Source organism: Sinocyclocheilus grahami, unplaced genomic scaffold, assembly GCF_001515645.1.
Source record: "Sinocyclocheilus grahami isolate Dianchi unplaced genomic scaffold, SAMN03320097.WGS_v1.1 scaffold782.1, whole genome shotgun sequence".
Lineage (NCBI taxonomy): Eukaryota > Metazoa > Chordata > Actinopteri > Cypriniformes > Cyprinidae > Sinocyclocheilus > Sinocyclocheilus grahami.
This window is the reverse complement of record NW_015505961.1, coordinates 135,290-156,819: the sequence shown is the minus strand read 5'-3', so window position 1 is coordinate 156,819 and position 21,530 is coordinate 135,290. Positions and strand designations below refer to the sequence as shown.

Genomic DNA, 21,530 nt, shown 5'->3' with positions numbered 1-21,530 from the left:
TTCCCATGTAAATTATTTGCAAAACCACAATAGGTTTTACGAACATTTTTCTTAATGCCAATTTATGAAGAAATTTGTTCTCCATGTGTTTCTCACAATGTTTGACAAAAGATTACAAAAACAAAAAATGTTTTCTTATTGAAAGCAACAATAATTGTAAGATAAGCATGGATATGGCATCTTTTACCTGAATGATTTTCATTTGTACAAAGTTTCATTTGAATGTAAATTGTTTCATTCATTAAATCAACCAAATAAATTTTCAGGTAAATTATTTGCAAATCCACAATTGGTTTTACAAACATTTTTCATAATGCCAATTTATGCCGAAATTAGTTCTCCATGTGTTTCTCACAATGTTTTGATGAAAGATTATGAAAACAAATATTTTTTTCTTATTGAAAACAACAATCATAATAAGATGGCCATTAATATGACATCTTTTACCCCAAATATTTTCATTTGCACAGAGATTTATTTGTATGTAAATTGTTGCATTTATGAAACAAGTCGAACAAATTATCAGGTAAATTATTTGTGAAACCAAGAAGTGCGTTACATTTTTTTTTCTTACAAATAAACCTATAGAAATTATTTCTGCTTGTGTTTCCCAGAATGTTTTGATGAAAGATTGACAACATTTTATTTTTTTTGGAAAACAACAATCATTGTAAGATGAGTGTGAGTATGACCTCTTTTATCCAAGGGATGTCAGATCACACAGTTTTTTAATCAATTCCATAACGCAAGCATGTCCTTCAGCAAAACTGGATTTTTCGTGTCAGTGTTGTTCTGATATGCACTGAACCGTGCAACACCTGGCTGAGGTTTCCTGACAGCTGCTTCACAAACACGATCAAGTTTCTAAAAGGGTTTTACAGCCCAATACCATAAGAGAACATTCATAAGTTCTTATAATTAAATTCTTAAGATGAAATTCTTATAAAGTCTTTTAAATCCTTATGATTAAAGGTTTGTTTCATAATGCAATCTTTAAGTTTTATAATTACATTTTAAGTTCTATTAATTAAATTCTTATGATGAAATTCTTATAAACTCATTTTTAAATTCTTATGATGAAGCTAACGGTTCTTCAAAGTTCTTATGATGTCTCAGAAGAATGAAGAATTGCAAAAATGGACTGACAATTTTATGTTTTCTGAAAAAGAAAAACAACAAAAAGACAATGTTAACAAAATCATTAACATACCACGGGTGAATTCTGACACGAAAGGAACAAATTCAAAACCTAAAACCTAAATGATACCTAAAAAGTAAATGATGCCATAGATAAAGCTTTTTAAGTTTATATGATGCTACAGAATAACTTTTAGACATCTTTTGCAAAAAATGGACTGACCATTTTATGTTTGCTACCAACAGAAATGTAAAAAAATTATCTGTTGTTAAAATGACCTGAGCGTAAAAGTAAATCCCGACATGAAAAATTTTAAGTTCTCAAAACAAGAAACCAATTCAAATCTTAAAAAGATTCTAAGTTCTTGTGAATTCATTGAAAAAAGAAACTTTTTAGGTTCATATGATGCTACAGAAGAACTTTTAGCCATCTTTTGCTAAAACGGACTGAATATTAATATAGATTAATATATTAATATTTTGCTAGCAACTTTTTCTTTTTTTTGCAAAATGTTAAAACATGAACGTTGAATGAGTAAATACTGACACTGGAAGATGTTCATTCTCAAAACAAGAAACCAATTCAAAACTGAAAAAGTTTTTATAAAGTCACTGAAGAACTTTAAGTTTATATGATGCTACAGAAGAACTTTATTGCTAAAATGAACTGATTATTTTAAGTTAGCTAACAATAGAAATGAAATTTTTTTAGCAAGATTTGAACAAAAACACGAACATGCAATGAGCAAATCCTGAGAATTAAACATTTTAAGAGCTCAAAATAAGAAACAAATTTGAAACGTAAACATTTCTGCGGCATTAGCAGCACCAGAATTTTTCCGTCAGAAAATTTCCGTCAAAAAATTCCATTAGGTGCCACTAGTGGTGCAGAAATTACACATTTGACCTGAAAAAATATGTCGCTAACTCATCCAGGTTTATTTACATTTTTAAAACAACAGTTCTGTCCTGTTTGCAGATGAAGATACCGGCCTATATACACACAAGCACACTTGCCTGGGCTTGAAGCGATTGACCACACACAAGTTCATCCCACGAGTCATACAAGCAATATGATGCACGGCTCAGATGCGACCCAGGAGTGTAAGGTCACGAGAACACGAGTGGGCGTGCATGTGTGTTTGTGTGTGTGTGGATGAAAGAGTCTCACCGACACATCTGGAGCCGTCTGTGCTGGTAACGTATCCCCGCGGACAGGTGCACACGTAGCTGCCGGCGGTGTTGGTACATTCCCCGCCGTCACACGCTCCCGAAATGGTTGTGCATTCGTCAATATCTAAAATACAGCATTTCCTGGAATTGTTAAACATTTCAAGATGCTGAGCACTCCGAAATTCTCGTCCGAAATTTTTGCACGTAAAAAAAAAAGTTAGATTTTCTGCGTTTTCGCATCCGTAGCAAGCTTTTTTAACACGTTGTGTCAATCACGTTTACACACTGCCTCCGAAACTTTCGTCCATCATAAAAAAAATTTGGATCAGGTTCGATTTTCTGCGTTTTCGCATCCGTAGCAAACATTTTGATAGGAAAGGATGACGAATACGAAACATACGAAAATTTCGGACTCGGTGTGCAAGGACCTTAAGTTCTTACAGTATCACAGAAGAACCTTTTAAAGTTCTTGTAACGCCATTAAAGTACTTCAATTTCTTATGATATCATAAAGTTCTTCTAAGTTCTCATTATGTCATTGAAGAACCTTTTTAATTATCATAAAATGGTTCTCATGACTGAAGAACTTAAATAGGTTCTTTCACAGAAGAACCTTTTTAATTTTTATAACACCATTAAAGAACTTATGATATCATACATTTCTTTTTAGATTGTCCTTGAAGAACCTTTTTAAGTTCTTCTAATTCCATTAAAATAAAAGTTCTTCTTAAGGTTTTTCTATGACATCGCAAGAACTTAGAAGAACCTTTATAACTTCTTCATTCATAGGAGAACCTTTTATGATGTTATAAGAAGTTGAATTTTTAATGGAAATTTTAAGCACTTAAAAAGGTTATTTAATGACATCATAAGAGCTCAGACAAACCTGTTTAAAAGAACCATTTTATGATATAAACACGTAAAAAGTTTTCTATGACACGCAAAACCTTAGAATACCCTTTTTTAGTTAAGTCATAAAAAAACATTTTTATAATATCATAAAAACAAAGTTTAATGGCATTATAAGAACTTTTTGAAGTTTTCTTCAGTGGCATTGAACTTAGACATTTGTAAGACATTATAAGAACCTGTTTATCACATCATAAGAACCTTAAGTTCCTATAATGAACTTTAGGTTCTTATGATATTACAAAAAGGTTCTTCTATGACTTATGAACTTAAAAAAAAGATACATCAACATTCCATTTTAGGTTCATATGATGTCACAAAAAGGTTCTTCTGTGACCTAAGAACTTTGAAAGGTTCTTTTACAGCATCATAAGAACTTAGAAAGGTCCTTCTATGACATTGCAAGAAGTTTTTAATAATGGAATGGATGATCTAAAATGAGAAGAACTATAATATAACGTTAAAAATCTCAGGAACTTATGACAAATCAAGAACCCTAAATCACTAAATATAAGAAGTTCTGCTAAACCCAAAGTCCTACAGGAACCTTTATATGTGCATTTTCATGCAAACTGTTTTCAGCTTTCTTGAGCTACTTTCGCTGAAATGAGTAAGTCTCCTTACCACCTCTTGAGAGTCAGAAAGTGCCCCGTAAGCAGTGCGAGGTATGCCTCATGCTGTACCTCCTCGTCCGGGGCAAGACTTTTTCCACCACACCATTGTCTTGTAATTAAGCGCCCCTCCTCGCCCCACAGAACTACCACCTGGGGTTTTTTTCCACCCTCCACAAGGCTTCAAAGAAAACAGAGCAGCACTTTTCCAGCGAACTCCAGCCATTCAGACTCATAGTTCAGGGTGTTTTAGTGATCACTCGAGTATCTAATTTACAGACATTTCTCTCTCATTTGCTTGCTTGAGGAAAAGGGCTGCCTGGGTGAAGCCTGCAGACAGAGGTCTGCTTCTTCTCCAAACCTTCATTTTAGTCACGGCCTTGTCATTCGGGGTCAAAATGTGATTCTGCGTTAAACTAATAACCTCAAGGGTTGGGATTCCCTCCGTCTGGCTTACTGGAAGTATGTCGAATCCTATTGGTTTACATGCTTAACTCTTTACTTACAGTTTTGAATGAGAAGTGAAAATGTAGAAACTTGCAGGAAAGTCACAAATGAGATCTCAGTTGTTTCTCCTAGACACCATTAAGAGTAAGCGTAACCGGGAGTAAGCGTTTTCACTTTTACTTAATTTTCTTGCTTCCCAGATGCATCTATGAGAAAATAAATGTGTCTCTGAATTTTTTACAGCGCTGTACTCTTCCTGTATATCAACAACTCATTTGTGCCTATTAGTATTCCTACTCAGGAATTTTATGACAAACATCTGAGACAAAGTAGATACTTGAATAAAACATAAATCAAGTTAATAGAGTTATGATAAAAACAACCTCTGAGTAATGTCATTTACTACAGGTAGGACACTTTTCATTAGAAGACTGCCTGGAAAAGCAGAATGCAAGCTGTAATCAATGCTGACCTTTATAAAACAGATTTGAATGAAACCGCGGTGTAAAATAAAATATAATATTTGAATACATTTATTTTATAAATAGTGCAATAGTGTAAAATAAAATTATATAAAAAGAATACAATTTCAATAAATAAAATATTTATTTTATTTTAGCTGAAATAAAATGATAAATATTAGATGAGAATTTAAATTAATTTAGGAATGTTGCCTTGGTTATTAACTGCAATAAAATAAGTCGAGGTGCTAATTAAAAACTAGTAAATATAATTAAAGTAAGAACATAGTTTTAAAATATATAGAATTATATATTAAAATATATAGAATAAATATGGAATTAAAGCCAAATAGAAGTAAAAAAACTAAAACAAAAAAATGAATAAATAAATATAATGACAAGCACATATTTATAAAAACTAAAATTACACTGAAAATATGTATAAAATATTTTTTTATTTCATTAATTAATTTTAACTTAACATATTTACTTTTATTTACTATTGTTCAGTTGTATTTTCAAGAACACATTTATTCAAAATTCTTATTTTTGCACCTATTGTTTTACTTTATTTGTTAATACTGCCCGTTTTCTCCATTAACTATTGTTAATTCACTTGCATTTTGCACCAGTATTGTAATACCAAAACAGCACACTAAATTGAAATATAATACTGTGGTAGATAAGAAATAACCACACCCATCTGGTATATAATAGCTGTGATCCACTATCTCTCTCTTTATCTCTCTATTTAGGTATTATCTCAATCCTCCTAAAGGGCAGGCTTGGATCCAAGAACCACAGACCCCCGCTTTACAACACGCCTGTTTGTTTTCAATCTGCATTGTTTAAATTCCACCCAAACAGCACTGTCTAACGTTAAAGACAGACCCACAGAGGAAAACGGTCAACCAACTAAACCAGAAACCAGCATAAACCATCATCTAGGCTGATTCCAGGCAATTCTCCCTGGATTCTCAGATCTGACGTCAACATTTCATGCATATCAACAACTCGGAAAGCTTACAATGTCGAAGAAGACGCCAAGTGTGTGACTCAACTTTTTTTTCCAGTTACGAGTTACGAATAGGACTGAGATCATTCTCGTGCTGTTTTCTGACAGCTTGTGTGGTTTGGACTTTGTGCAGTAAGTGACGTACCTTCGCACTTCTGGTTGGTCTCACTTTGCCGGTGACCCGCGGGACATTTGCACTCATAGGAGCCCACTGTGTTAATGCAGTTTCCTCCAGCACACAGTCCTGGGACGGCCTGACACTCGTCCACGTCTAATAAAATGAAGAGAAGAAAGGAAGCAAACACAGTTTGAACACAACTTGACCAAATGGTTTAATACATTTTTTTTTGTTTTTATCTCATAAACAGTACTTTTGCAAAAATGCTGTGAACAACCATACATCCAATGCACTCAACTCGCTACCAATAAACACATTCAATTTAATTTTAAATTAAATTTTTACAACCTGGAAGCAATATCAACCAAGTTTTAAGCTTATCATTACATATTATTCGATCTGACTGCAGAAGAGGTAAGAATTTTTACACAAAATTTAGCAGGTTTTCTTTTTAACAATGAGCCTCATTTATAAAAAATTTTTTGTTTAAATCGTTCATGTAAAACTAATTATATGAAGCCGTTTAAGAATGGACTTACAATTGATTTGCACAGAAATTAGTTCTCAAAGAAGCCTAAAACTGGATATAATGTAATGACAACAGTGTTGTGTACATCTACAGCAGTGTTTATCTTGCATACTATTTCACATACTAAAAAGAGAGTCGTCAATATATGCTGTGAAGTATGCAATAAGTACACTAGTATTTAATTCTAAATATAACCTATTGTTTTTCTTTTCAGGTCAAGTAACATGATTGCAGTGAAAGCAAGACCTTTTATTTCAAATTCAACGGACATAAGTTTAATTTCCAGGTTTTGGACGTCTTTTTATGTAGCACTGAATTTTCTGTAAGGGCACAAACCTGGTAATTTCTACTACAACAGCAGCGTCTAAAGCTCTTAAATTGAGACTCTAATGGGTTTCGCTTAGTTTAAGGATCTCTTGTTGTTCACTTTATATCTATGAGAGGGTTAAACCAAAGACTATAGAAATACAAAGACGATTCACTCCTATACTTATGAATGGGAGAAACTGCAACGCGCAATATGGCAGGATAGTCCAGCCTTCTAAATGAAAGAGCCAATCGTTGATTGGTAAAGTTATTGTATCACTGCAGCGGCCGTTAGAAGCTCCGGATCCCATAGAAACCCGAGGCTAAACCAACCGATGCGCATGCACAGTCATAAGCGCGTTGGAACTACGCATGCGCATTGGCTGGTCTAGCCTGAAAAATAAGCTTTTTAAACGCTATTTGAGCATAAGAAACAACATTCATGGGGCGGTTCATTTCAGATTTTGTTGCTGATTTGAAATATCGAATTTAATCGCGAGTTCAGCGGCGTATCACTGCAGCGGCCGTTAGAAGCTCCGGATCCCATAGAAACCCGAGGCTAAACCAACCGATGCGCATGCACAGTCATAAGCGCGTTGGAACTACGCATGCGCATTGGCTGGTCTAGCCTGAAAAATAAGCTTTTTAAACGCTATTTGAGCATAAGAAACAACATTCATGGGGCGGTTCATTTCAGATTTTGTTGCTGATTTGAAATATCTAATTTAATCGCGAGTTCAGCGGCCAGTTTTTGAGATTTCAGGATTCCCCCATTCGTTTAGATAGGACTTGTTCTTGTTTGAGCTGCCCGGGGGCGTTGCAAATATGGCGGCCGAGTGAACGGACGTTCCTTGAAAGGGACTTTGGTTAAACACATGTATCATCTTTGTTAGCTCACAGTCTGGGCATTTTCAGACTTCATAACACAATTACAGATCTTTGGTATTGTCTGGATTGGACAGTGCTTACATATCAGGCTAGCACTGCATTAATCTGTCTCTTTATGTTGATACGCACATCCGCAGACCTTCAACCTGTATCCAATAAGCACCAAATCATTGGTTCTGTCTACTAATATAGACTGAAAATAACTTCTTCCATTAAATGCCGTCAAACACAAAAATACTCTGGAAAGCTCGCTGCACGGTACGCAAATCCTCCCGCCCGAATGTGCACATGTGTGTGCTTTGTACTTCAGCCAGGCAGACTTTTGCAAAAGCACTCCGTCTTTGGGCAAATCTAGGCCAGACTTGGACTTGTCTCTTATGTTGTATATTGAGGGGAGGAAAAGAATATCTTAAGTTAAAGACAGACATTGGGAGGGGTCGTCTTTGAGATGATGTGTGAAATCAGGGCGGCATTTGCTATTTTGGCTCGCAAAATATCTCTGAGGGCGAAGCAACTGGATTGTAAGAGCTGGTTATTTTCATCTGCGCTGCTGCAGAATCAGGGTTATTGTTGTTAACTAAATCTAAATAGTATATAAAACACTGTGCAGAATCCACAGCGTCAAGGAAAAAGAACTGAGAACTGAATGTAGTGACATAAATATACTGGGTCCTGCAAAATAATACGTAATTCCCATCAAAATAGTTTTGCAAGAGTTTTGCTTGCCCCTGTTGCAAACGAAAAATTGTATCTGACCGAAAAAAGCCTCTCCAAATCAGTGTTAATCATGCTATGGTAACCTCATCTACTGAATGTTCATGACCTAATCGAATATGTTTATAATGTGTAACAGGCCTTGAGAACAGAATTAAATCATGTCCATCTGTGTCCCTGAATATCAAACAAGAAGTCCAAACAATATGCCTATAATTACAAATAAATGTGACAAGCCATTATGTAATCCCATTTAAAACACTCCCAATGGAAGTCATCTAAATATTTGACTCTACCAAGAAACACAATGGGGAAGTGTCCTCTTGGACAGGGACTGGAGTGGTAGGGGTTACCCTAAACAGTCCATGACCGCTCTTAGTGTCATCTGCCACGTCAGGCTGGTTATTAGGGCAAGAATTCGCCAGACGCTGAGAAGGAAAGAACTGTTTGTTCAGACGCCAGACACTCATTCTTACCTTGGCAAGCACCGGTGCGGATGTTGGGGATGAAACCTCTTCGGCAAGGGTGGGGTTGGGCAGGGCACATCTCGCATGGGTGACCCCACGCTCGCCCGATGGTGGCGCAACACAACGTCTTGGTGCAAACGATGCCGCTCAGCTGACCTTGGCACATCTGGTTGTTGACTTGTGTGAAGCATGGCCCAGTCCTGTAGTCTGATTATAGGAGAGATGAAGAGTGTTAGAGAGGTCGATAAGTATGTGAATAAACTATTGGGATACCAGAGCTGGGTAGTTTACTTACAAATTGTAGTCCATAACTGATTCCAAATTTCATTAATTTAATTGTATTTAGTAACGTAATCCATTGCATTACACATTTTAGGTAATATAATCAGACTACTTTTGGATTACTTTTAGAATACTTTTGACCTAACTCGTTTATCACATTGATTTAAATAGGATAATCTTGTACCATATTGATATAAAAATGCAAATATATTCCATTCGTTGTAATTAACAGCACGAAGTGCATTAAACAATATATTGTTTCAAGGTTTCCCAAAACGCGGTTTATAAAGGAACTATAGGTGGTTTGTGAGTTTAATGAAAATCTAAAAATTTATTAAATCATAATAATGTAAAATTAAATAATTCTAAAATGACATCAATCAAAATGCAACTCTTACTAAAAAATGGGAATGTTTCAGTTGTTTACCTGCATGTCATGTGAACATTAATCAATGTCAGAGAACCATGAACATGCAAATGTGATACTTAATAATTAAAATATTTACTTTTGAATCTCAGTGGTACTTCAAGTAAATATATTGGGTGAAAGATGATAAAAAAAAGTTTGGGAATCCCTACAGCACGAAGTGCATTAAACAATATATTGTTTCAAGGTTTCCCAAAACGCGGTTTATAAAGGAACTATAGGTGGTTTGTGAGTTTAATGAAAATCTAAAAATTTATTAAATCATAATAATGTAAAATTAAATAATTCTAAAATGACATCAATCAAAATGCAACTCTTACTAAAAAATGGGAATGTTTCAGTTGTTTACCTGCATGTCATGTGACCATTAATCAACGTCAGAGAACCATGAACATGCAAATGTGATACTTAATAATTAAAATATTTACTTTTGAATCTCAGTGGTACTTCAAGTAAATATATTGGGTGAAAGATGATAAAAAAAAGTTTGGGAATCCCTGCATTACATGTAAATAAGACATAATGTGGATTTGTTCCAAAGAGATACAAATAAATGGTTAAATAACATACTGAGTAATAATTCAAATAAAAATGGATCAAAAAGTTACTGTAGTCTGATAAGTATTTTGAAATGTAATTTAATCTAATTGCAAGTATTTAATTTTTGGAATCTGATTACGTAATCCAGATTACATGTAATCAGTTACTACCCAGCTCTGGCTACAATAGTGAAAAAGCCTTTCATAGGGAACAATACCATCTCAAAACCATGAAAACAGCTTAAACTGGCCTAAGGTGGTGTGCTGGGCTTCGCTGGCCACTATGCTGGTTTTCACTGGTCAGGTTAGTCTGGTTTCGTGGCATTTATTTGACTAGCTGGCCAATTGCTAAACTAGGATAAACCAGCCAAGACCACCAAGCCAACATGGGCTGAAAAAACCCATGAAAAAAAGCGCTAACAAACATGACATGCAACCAAGAAATTATGACCACAAGAAATCACATTCATGGATAAAGAAATAAGCATATGCATCTTCTCCATCACGCAGCTGTTTCCCAAGCTGGAGGTCGGTCTGGGAATGCTCTGACAGGAATTCTCTTTCACGGTCTTCTAATAGGATAACCAGATAATCGCTAAGAAATTGCTGGGTTGCATCAATAATGGCAATTTCCATGACAAACAATCTTGTTTTTGGCTGAGGTCGAAATGTGGGATAGTGGTACTTGCACTGTTTTGACTGTTGGAGATTCGGCCAAGTGACTTCCTTTGTGCTGGCTGCCAATTGAGACGACTTACAGTAATCACATTAACGATGTTTTGAGCATCAAACAAACCAATTCGACACTGAAATAAACTGACCATTTCAGGATGCAGTCATTTCTGTTTAAAAGAACTCAAACAAATGCCCGGCTGTGCGGTATTGCATCCTCCAAGTCTTTGCTAGTGTTGTTTTGAAAACATAATTGAACGAGATCCTGCATTTGTTTGGGGTATTCTGTGAGAGTCGGTTTACTCTGGCGGGATGTGAATGAGATCCTGATCCTGGTCGTTCCTCAAAGAAATTAACAAATCTTTCCATATCCTTCATAATATTGCATGCAAAACAAAAGCTAAATCATATATCCATACCCAAGAGGGAGGGAAATGGCACTAAGAAAGTAGGTCAAGAGGAGAAGACAAAAAGGGAAGAAGGACTATGAAGATTTCCCCTTCACGTGCCTTCAAATCCCCTTGCTGTCCCTTCTCCTTGTCCCTCATGCACTCCCCTGACCTGGCCGTTCTTCCTGGACAATTTGAGTCCAGGAATGCAGGTCCTCTCCAAGTTGAGGCAACCCACTGTGAGCATCCTATGCACATCTGGGATTGATTAATTGTGCCTGGTCAGGACTACGATGGGACAAGCTAAGGCCCAGATGTGTCCGTGCATATCCAGTATTCCAATTCATCAGCCTCTCTATATTGCTGCTTTGACTCTTACGGTGAGTGATGATATGCATATGGGTAAAGCCTTCTGGGGCATATCTATAAAGTCAAGATCTTCTTAATTTATGGATTTGGTCATTTCCCCTGTTGGGAGCAAACAAATTCAGTGCAAAAAAATAGAGTGTCTATAAGCAAAAACAACCTTGCGACCTCTACTTTGAGGTAGCTAGGGTTGGGAATCGAACGTCGATTCCAATTCCAGAATCGGATACTTGAGGTCAGAAATTGGATACTTGCTGTAAAATTAAAATTTCGATTCCACCAATCGATTCCTGTGTGCGCTTTTTTCTTTCATCTGGGAGGACCCAAACTGTTCTGGGGCATATCTATAAAGTCAAGATCTTCTTAATTTATGGATTTGGTCATTTCCCCTGTTGGGAGCAAACAAATTCAGTGCAAAAAAATAGAGTGTCTATAAGCAAAAACAACCTTGCGACCTCTACTTTGAGGTAGCTAGGGTTGGGAATCGAACATCGATTCCAATTCCAGAATCGGATACTTGAGGTCAGAAATTGGATACTTGCTGTAAAATTAAAATTTCGATTCCACCAATCGATTTCTGTGTGCGCTTTTTTCTTTCATCTGGGAGGACCCAAACTGGCGATCTGCCAGGACCTTGCTCACTAATCTAAGAGCTCCAAAGTTTGGCTACACTTGCGATCAGAAGCCGAAAAAGCTAAGTATAATATTTGTGATAAGCTAAACAAGCTAAGCAAGAGAGATGTCACCACCAACATTACAAAGCACTTTAATTTAACAGATCATTAAAGATCACAAACACAATACAAACACCATGATTCTATTCCTAAATTACAATGATTCATCTGTTTCATTCCTCAACCTTTTGACGTGTGCGATCACAACGTTGTGATCATTTGGTTCGTCCGTGCAGCGTACGATCACATCAGTGTGATTTGAACATTTAAATAGCGATTAAAATAAGAGTAAATAACCTTTTAAAAGTAATTTGACACTTTAAATAAAGATTTATCAATTACAATGTTACACAAGTAGGTGGCGAAAATGGGCTGTTAAAATGTATTTGTCTTTGAATCATTCAAGAGATTCGTTCAAAAATGCTGATTCATCCAGTAATGAAACAAGTAAATCTTGAATTAGTCATTGAATCATTCATTCATAAATTACATGTGATTTTGTTTAGTTGTGTTTTTTCTTCAGAATCATAAGAAAACCACAATCTCCATAAAAAAAAACACAAGTAGGTGGCGAAAATGGGCTGTTAAAATGTATTTGTCTTTGAATCATTCAAGAGATTCGTTCAAAAATGCTGATTCATCCAGTAATGAAACAAGTAAATCTTGAATTAGTCATTGAATCATTCATTCATAAATTACATGTGATTTTGTTTAGTTGTCTGTTTTTTCTTCAGAATCATAAGAAAACCACAATCTCCATAAAAAAACCCTCAATTTATCCAGAATCATGCAGCTCTATTTTGCACACAAACAGCTCTTAAACGAGTCCAGTTTTCATGTAGCCTGCTAATTTTTGTTCATGCTATTTAGCTACAACTAAATGTTTTGCAAAAAGAGATACAGAATAGATATGCTTGATATCATTCTTTAATCACATTTGAACTGAAACTGGGAATCGAAAAGAATCAGAGTCGATAAGCAGAATCGAAATCAGAATTGGAATTGATACATTTCAAACGATACCCAATCCTAGGTTCTTACTAGGCATGCTAGAACTTCCAGGCAGGTGTGTTGAAGCAATTTGGAGCTAAACTCTGCAGAACACCAGCCCTACAGGACCAAGTTTGCAGACCCCTGGTCAACTTTTTTTGGACATGTAAGTAGTTTTACAATACCAACACAGAGGACTGCATGGACGTCACAAGTTGCTTTGCAGTGAAGGATAATAATGTAGAAGGTACTGAGAAATGTCTGCCATAAGAACATCCTTGAAGCTGCTCAGGTCTGTCTAACAACCCTTTGATCTACAATGAAACTGGAGCCAGGGAGTCTAAAGGCTCCTGCCAACATCATTCGGAAGCCGGAAGCGCAGACCTTGCTTCCCAAAAGCAAGCAGACTCATATTCCGGAGAAGGGGGGATGTGTCTGTGATGCAGACAACATTCGGAAGTAATTTCGCCTTGATTACAATTCGAGTGGCTTGTCAGATCAAAACCATTCACCTACACCCTATCCTGCCAAACGCTCACTCACCTCTACTTTCCGTTTAGTCACCACAGTGTTTCCCTGCCAGTGACATCTGCCAACTATTCAGCAGCGTACATTATCATGAATCATGAGGCAAGATGGGGAAAAACGATGCCTCAGAAGATCACTGATATGTGACATTCACCCTTGTCCAAAGACTGAGTGGCAGCATAATTTGGCAGGAGGAATTCCAGCTTTCTTCACACTCCAATGGCTTGGCCTGTTTTTATCATCCTCAGAGCTAATGGACTGAAATGGAGTAGACTGTCATGAAAGACCTTCTAAGAAATGAAAAATCAGTCAGAGGGAAGTTAATCTAGTCTGGAACGTCAAGCCGTGGGGACCCAACTGCATGTTGAAACCTCAAGCGCAGCCAAAAACGTGCTTAAGAGTCAACGACTGGGAATAGTCTCTTGCTTTGTTGTGACCTATTTCGGTTTAATCAGAGTACACACCAAGATAAGAAATTAGTTTTTTTCACTTGGGGAGAAGCAGAAGTTCATTCACGTAGGTCTGAAGAAAAAAAGGGTGGGTAGAAAGAAAACATTAGACGGTCAAGCGTTCCTGTGAAAGACTTTGAAGTTTTTCGGACAGACCAACAAACTCTTTTACTGCTCTGTGATTTACAGTACGGCTAATTAAGACAGGCAATCTCTTCGCATCTTATCTCTGTTGTACACATCCAACAAGCCAAGGTTACAACAGTTTTATGACTCCCAAATGAGTCAGTCTAGTGACACTCGGTCCTTTTCATTCATTCTCTTGTGGTTACAGGAGGATTAGTCACATTTCATTGCTCGGAAAACCCTTTTCCTCTAGAATCCAATGCACCACATAGAAAAAACCAATGGCATCTGTGCCAAAACAGTGGTAATTGATCAAACTAAAATGGACTAGTGACCCATGACCCTGAGCAAAGTCAACCCTCAACTGCGAATGAATATTACGCATAGCTTTCTTCAGTGTGGGCCACGGTAAGCGATAACGCAGATCACACGTGGCTAAAAGGAAAACGAATTAGATGGGCCTAACACCATTCTTACCGTTAACTCGCTTAACTCCCTCTATAAACCGTGCCGACTCACAGCTGAGCTTGCATTATGTTCGCTGAACTCTTCTGCAGACGACTGACTTTCTAAAAACGCAAGCCAGCTATTGTGCTTCAGTCTTTTCAGGATTCAATTTCTTTGTTACTACCTCTTTCTTGGAAGACGGTGCTGACTTTTTTGGGAAGAACCAAATAGAGAAACTGACATCAGGCCTGCATCATCTTTTGGAAATTCATCAACTGTGTGAAATCCAGTCGCTTGATGATAAACAGGTGTGCCTGAGACTGGCTAAATAAAGAGTCTATTTCTGCTCTGTGAAATGACTAATTGCTTAGATTGACGTTTTTACAACCTACAAGCAAGGACCTTGAGGGTGTGTCTGGGGAGTTTCGGAGACGAGAGTCTGGACTGAATGGATCTGGTCGGGTGGCCCAGAAAGGAGGAAGGTGTCCCGTGGACGGTGCTCTCAGTGTGAAGAGATTGTTTGTACTAGTTCAGGCTTGGCTGTGTATACACAGCTGGGGTCTCCATTTCTTGGAGAACACCCCCCACCACCACCCTTTCTTGTCAGAAAAGTCTCCACAGAAATGTTCCCTTGTCATTTCCACCCTACTTTATCTACTGCCAGATGTCTCCCAAAATTTTCCACCTCCCTGTGTTGGGTTTTCAAAGGGAACCGGCCTACGATTGCACAAGGGGCTTCGTGAAGGGGTGGGGTCAAACAGAGAACCAGACGCAGGAGGGTGGGGTACCGAAAAATGGCTTAGGTATTCGGTCTAGTGTGCCTGGGGCGCTTCTCTCCCACAATTCACACGGCCTGATGGGAACTGCCTTTACGGTCCTTTCAGTATGTCATTTTCTCATAACTCCAGCCAAGGATTTCACCTCTGATAGAACGTCTCGTGCACACGTGAGGGAGGCTTTCGTCCTTTTTTCGCCCCAGATTACCGCATTGTTCCTGCTCTGAGAGATGTGGCCACAATGTAAACTGTAGCATTAATTTCACACTAGCCACAGTGAAGGGGAAGCGCACCGCCTCAAAACTAAAGTACTGTAAATTACCATCGGAGCATTTCTGGGTCACATTGACACAGTGTTACCACATTCTTGAAGCAGGCCTGAGACGGTAAACAAACCGCACATCTTCACAGACGTCAACACAATTAAGACTTGAGAAAATATGAACTTTGGAAGCATAGCAATGGCTTACCTCTCTCGCACTGCGGCCCAGTAAAACCGTAGACACAAGCACATCTGTTGGGTCCAATACAACGCCCGCCATTTTGACATCCGCTCTCACACACAGCTACATAAAGCAAAATTGGTGAAATGAAAGAATCTGTTTTATTACATTTTATCTTACAATTAGAAAAAAATACATATAGAGTTCTTGAGTTGCTATATGGTTCTTTGGAATGTTTGGAAAGTTCTTGATTTTCATTAAAAGGTCTTAAGATTAGTAAATAAAAAATTTAATAAAATACAAAAAAAAATAAATGACATAAGACATAAATAAAACATTTAGATAAATATATAGTTGGGTTTGAATGCAATCTGAAATCATTTGTGTCTGTAAGCCAAACTCTTGTGAAATCATCTATTGTTGTCTGTGTCTGGACAGGTATGTGCTGATGTCTGGACGTTCTGAAAAGAAAGATTCACTTACGCTGTCCACAGTGACTTCCTGTGTAGCCCTTCTGACACGAGCAGGCATCTTCATTACAGACCCCTCCATTCATGCATCTGACGCTGCAGGACTGGACTGTACAGAGACAAGAGAGGTGATTAGAATTCGTCTAGAGTGCTCAATTGTGCTCAGTATAACAATGAACCATGCATGCAGCTAAAAGTAACCCTGTTATTTGGGAATAACCCAAAAAATAGATAAATTATTAGATAAAATCTTATACTAGAAAAAAAATCTTTGATTAATTTCCAGGAATCAGTTCAAACTGCTTTCTAAAAAACGTGGCATTGTACACTATGAATATTGTTGCCACTGTGATGAACTGCACTAAAAAGACTGCTGTGGGATTTAGTTTTAAACACTCAGAAATTGCAAGTAAATATCACAGAATTACAAAGAAATAGCAAGTAATACACTGTATTAAACATGAAAATTTAAAGTATAAAAAACAGAAAAAGGATCTAATAATCTTTATTTGCAATTTCGAAAAATAATCATTCAAAAAAAAAAGTGAAAGTGTCTGTATACATATATTTACATCTGTGTAAATATATAAATGTAATGAAATCGATTCAAAACCGATAAAAAAATGTTCACGAAAGTTTCCATGTGGCATTTGCAAAGCAGTGTGTGAAACATTTGTACACTCGATTTTTACCAGTTTATAGTTCTTGTATTAAATTGTTACATTGTTTAATGGAAATGAAGATTCCTGCATAGATGTAGAAATATGTAAAATACAGAAAAGCTCCAAAAACCTTTCTTAGCTATATCACACAGCCTATTTATTAAGATCTTTTTTCAGAGAACATATTTTGAACATTCTTCAACTGTACATATATATAACTGTATGTATGTTACACTTGTGTATATTTCAGTTTACTGTATCTGCCTCCCACTATTTATTTAACTTAATCATACTTACAGTATATATTGAGAAAGACCCTTAATTGTTTTACATATTTATTGTCTTTCCAATATCAGCGACCGCCAATTCAAATTACTGGTAACTTGGCCAACAAAAGCCTATTTTCATCCTGATTTTCTACCAGACGTTTTTTTGGACACGTAGATTTATTTTCCAGCAATTTTCACGAAATGGAAATTCTCTTGCCGCAGAACGAATCATTTAGCAAAACTTTCAATAGAGTTCAATAGGGTTTGTATATGAAACTATGGCGATATAAAATTGCATGACATAAGCACAACGAATCATCTCTGATGGGACTCTCGCACCGAGTTTTTAAAAAGATTGATGTTCCCCATCGGTTGCATCAAAACGTTGCTGTCTCCAAACTCTTTCATTCTGTCTAAACAAAGGCATCGTGCCGTTACGCTTCAGCCCAAATATAATTCAAGCTACTACTTATCCCTGACAAAAAAAAAATTTAACAGTTCCTCATTTATTCCTTTTATCTTCGCCTGCCATGATCTAATCCTTTTAAAGAAACTTAAAAAAGAATAAAACAGAGGGTAAAGGATGAAAAGGGTTTTTTTTGAAAAATTTGCCTGTTTTTGTCTGATTTCACATGAAAAATGCTGCTGGATGGAGATCAAACGTGAGTGCTTTTTGTTTTTTTCGACGATGGCATGCTTTCAACAGCAAGGCCTGTAAATGTTTGAGCATGATGGGCCATGTTTTCCTAAAGCGCAGGAAATGACTTCATTGGCTAGACCTGCTGATGGCCCCCTACAGGTGGTTCGCTCGCTGACCCATGCTAAGTGAGCTGCACGTGCTGAGACGCACACGCTCAAAACGGGGCTCCCCGAGGCCTGCCACCCCACAATGCACCTCTGTCTACAGCAGTCACATCTGTCACTTTTTTACAAGCTACGTTGACGGCAGGAAACATGAGCGAGGCTGAGAAACAGAGGTCCTTTATGGTCGTTTCTTTCTCGTGGCGTGGAGATCCGTGGCCTGTCAACGCTCCCACCAAAATAAAATTAAAGCTACTACTTACCCCAAAAAAAAAAAAAATTTAACAGTTCCTCATTTATTCTTTTTATCTTCGCCTGCCATGATCTAATCCTTTTAAAGAAACTTAAAAAAGAATAAACTAAAACAGAGGGTAAAGGATGAAAAGGTTTTTTTTTGAAAAATTTGCCTGTTTTTGTCTGATTTCACATGAAAAATGCTGCTGGATGGAGATCAAACGTGAGTGCTTTTTGTTTTTTTCGATGATGGCATGCTTTCAACAGCAAGGCCTGTAAATGTTTGAGCATGATGGGCCATGTTTTCCTAAAGCGCAGGAAATGACTTCATTGGCTAGACCTGCTGATGGCCCCCTACAGGTGGTTCGCTCGCTGACCCATGCTAAGTGAGCTGCACGTGCTGAGACGCACACGCTCAAAACGGGGCTCCCCGAGGCCTGCCACCCCACAATGCACCTCTGTCTACAGCAGTCACATCTGTCACTTTTTTACAAGCTACGTTGACGGCAGGAAACATGAGCGAGGCTGAGAAACAGAGGTCCTTTATGGTCGTTTCTTTCTCGTGGCGTGGAGATCCGTGGCCTGTCAACGTCAGATTCACCAATGAGACATCATGGGGTTCAAGATGAAAATGAATAGCTTCTCAAAAGGGCCTTTCGCACCGCTTTAGTTCCAGAACTAAATGTACAGTACTAAAGTACTGGGACGATTTTGCGCGAACTATTTCCCAGTACTATTTAAAGGTTAGCATTCGCACCGAGACTGTCTACTAAGAAGTGACGTAAGCCGGTCGACAGTGTCGTCATTTGTGCGCGGCGTTCAACAACAGAAACAAAGAAGAACAACGTTAACAACAGGAGGATGGAGGACGCTGTGATCTGAGCTGTGTGTTTGTTGTGTCTCACGGGTTTCACAATGATGGACATGCAAAGTCGACGTATATGTAAAGCGATTGAAAGAACGGAAAGGAGGACTAAGAATATCCAACGATAACTGGCAGTGCTACATTTGCTACAAGTGCCTGCACTTCAGCATCCGTCCATCTATCGCTGTTCTCCATACTTGCGAAATAAGTTGACAACGTTTACAGTATGTTTACACAGTGTTTTAAATCATGGCGGGTGAGGGCGTTTTCATACGCGTTTGGCCAATCAGTGTCTACTTACGTCACGGATAGTACCAGTTGTGCTGGTTAGACCCTGCTCCGGAGTAGGAGCTAATTTGGTTCTCGAAAAAGGCAGTCCGGTACTAAAATCGCACCCAGTTCCGGAGGTGCGAAAACGCCAAAAAAGTAGGTAGTTCCACAATTAGTTCTGGTACTATGAAAAGGTTCCCGTGGTGCGAAAGGCCCTAAAGTATAGCAGCGAGCGCTAGTTCTTTTTCTACTTTCTATTATAAATCCAGAGATCCGATTTAAGAGCTGTCGGCCAGGGTTTTTGGGTTATTAATTCAATTAAATTAAATTCAAGTTTATTTGTATAGCGCTTTTCACGATACAAATCGTTGGTAGTTCCACAATTAGTTCTGGTACTATGAAAAGGTTCCCGTGGTGCGAAAGGCCCTAAAGTATAGCAGCGAGCGCTAGTTCTTGTTCTACTTTCTATTATAAATCCAGAGATCCGATTTAAGAGCTGTCGGCCAGGGTTTTTGGGTTATTAATTAAATTAAATTAAATTCAAGTTTATTTGTATAGCGCTTTTCTCGATACAAATCGTTGCAAAGCAGCTTTACAGAAAATTAAGTTTCTACAATATATTTAGTAGTAGCTTATCAGTGGTGACTGTCAGTTAATGTACATATGGCAGAAAAAAGACGGTTATTAAAACTAAAACTATTAAGTAACATTTTCATTACTTGAAATACAATAAACGTTAACTGAAATGAATTAAATATAATGTAAAATATAAACATATTTTATTTAGTTAAGTTTAAGAATTAAAATAACTAAAACAAAACTTAAATGTTTCATTTCAAAACATTTCTCATTTTGTTTATTTTAAGTTGAAGTACTAAAATACCTAAAACAACTTGAAACTTATTTTTATTTTAGTTATTTGCCTAGGCTACATTTCTCATTTTTGCTTAGTTTAAGTACTAAAATAACCACAACAAAAATTACACATTTTATTTCAGTTAGTTGCCAAGGTACCATTTCAGATTTCCGTTAAGTTTAAACTAAAACAAACACAACAAAACTTAAACTTTTTAACTTTAAGCTAACTGAAATAAAAGCACTTCTAATTTTTGTTAAGTTTAAGAACTAAAATAACTCTTTAAACGTTTTATATCAGTTAGTTTAAAATTAGAAACATTTATCATTTTTGTTTATTTTAAGTTGAAGTTCTAAAATTACTAAAACAAAACTTAAACTTGTTTTTATTTTAGTTATTTGCTAAGGCAACATTTCGGATTTTCGTTTAGTTTAAGTACTAAAATAACTACAACAAAAATTAAACTAATTTTAGTTAGTTGCCATTGCAACATTTCTAATTTCAATTTTTTTAAAAATTGAAATACTAAAATATCTAAAACAAAACTTTTTTATATTTAATTTAGCTCCAAGGCAACATATCTCACTTTTATTTAGTTTAAGCTGAAGCACTAATATAGCACTATTAATATTGGTAACACATTGCAATAAGGTCTTATTAGTTAACATTAAGTACATTAACTAACAATTAATGAGCAATACATTTTTTACAGAATTCATTCATCTTTGGTAACATTAATTAATAAAAATACAACTATTTATTGTTAGTTCATGTCAGCTCAGTTCCATTAAAAATATTTTTTACTTTTTACTTTAATAATGTATTAATAAATGTTGCAATGAAACTTGAACTAAAATTAGTATTTTTCATTAACTATTGTAGTTAGCTATTGTTAACAAGTGCAATGGGTTAACAAAAAACAATAAAATTACTAAAACAACAAAATTACTAAAAGTTTATCTAAATTGGATAAGATAAAAATAAAAACGAAAAAAACGAAACGAAAAAAAAAAACTAGTTACTTTAATAGTATATTAATGATACTAAAATAACACTGCTGATGGCCTAACATAAAAAATTCAGATGTATGGTAATCAGACATTAGTGATGAAGAGGAAGAGGTTAGCGTTACAGTATCTGGAGCACAGCTGCGGTATTTGGACGCTAATGGCTATGGCTAACATCCGTGTGGCGGCTTGTTATTTATGGAGTAATTGCAG

The 21,530-nt window shown here is 36.6% G+C and overlaps 1 protein-coding gene across 1 annotated transcript in view; it reads right to left on the bottom strand.

Moving 5' to 3' along the window:
- The window catches only part of fbn2b (fibrillin 2b), an 86,374-nt gene that overhangs the window by 53,584 nt on the left and 11,260 nt on the right, over positions 1 to 21,530 (bottom strand). Inside the window, exons 5-9 of the mRNA XM_016246061.1 lie at positions 16,367 to 16,462; positions 15,911 to 16,006; positions 8,785 to 8,982; positions 5,899 to 6,024; positions 2,309 to 2,434 (exon numbers count right to left, since the gene is read on the bottom strand). Of these exons, the coding sequence (XP_016101547.1) occupies positions 2,309 to 2,434; positions 5,899 to 6,024; positions 8,785 to 8,982; positions 15,911 to 16,006; positions 16,367 to 16,462 (642 nt within the window). The remainder of the gene's footprint in view (positions 1 to 2,308; positions 2,435 to 5,898; positions 6,025 to 8,784; positions 8,983 to 15,910; positions 16,007 to 16,366; positions 16,463 to 21,530) is intronic.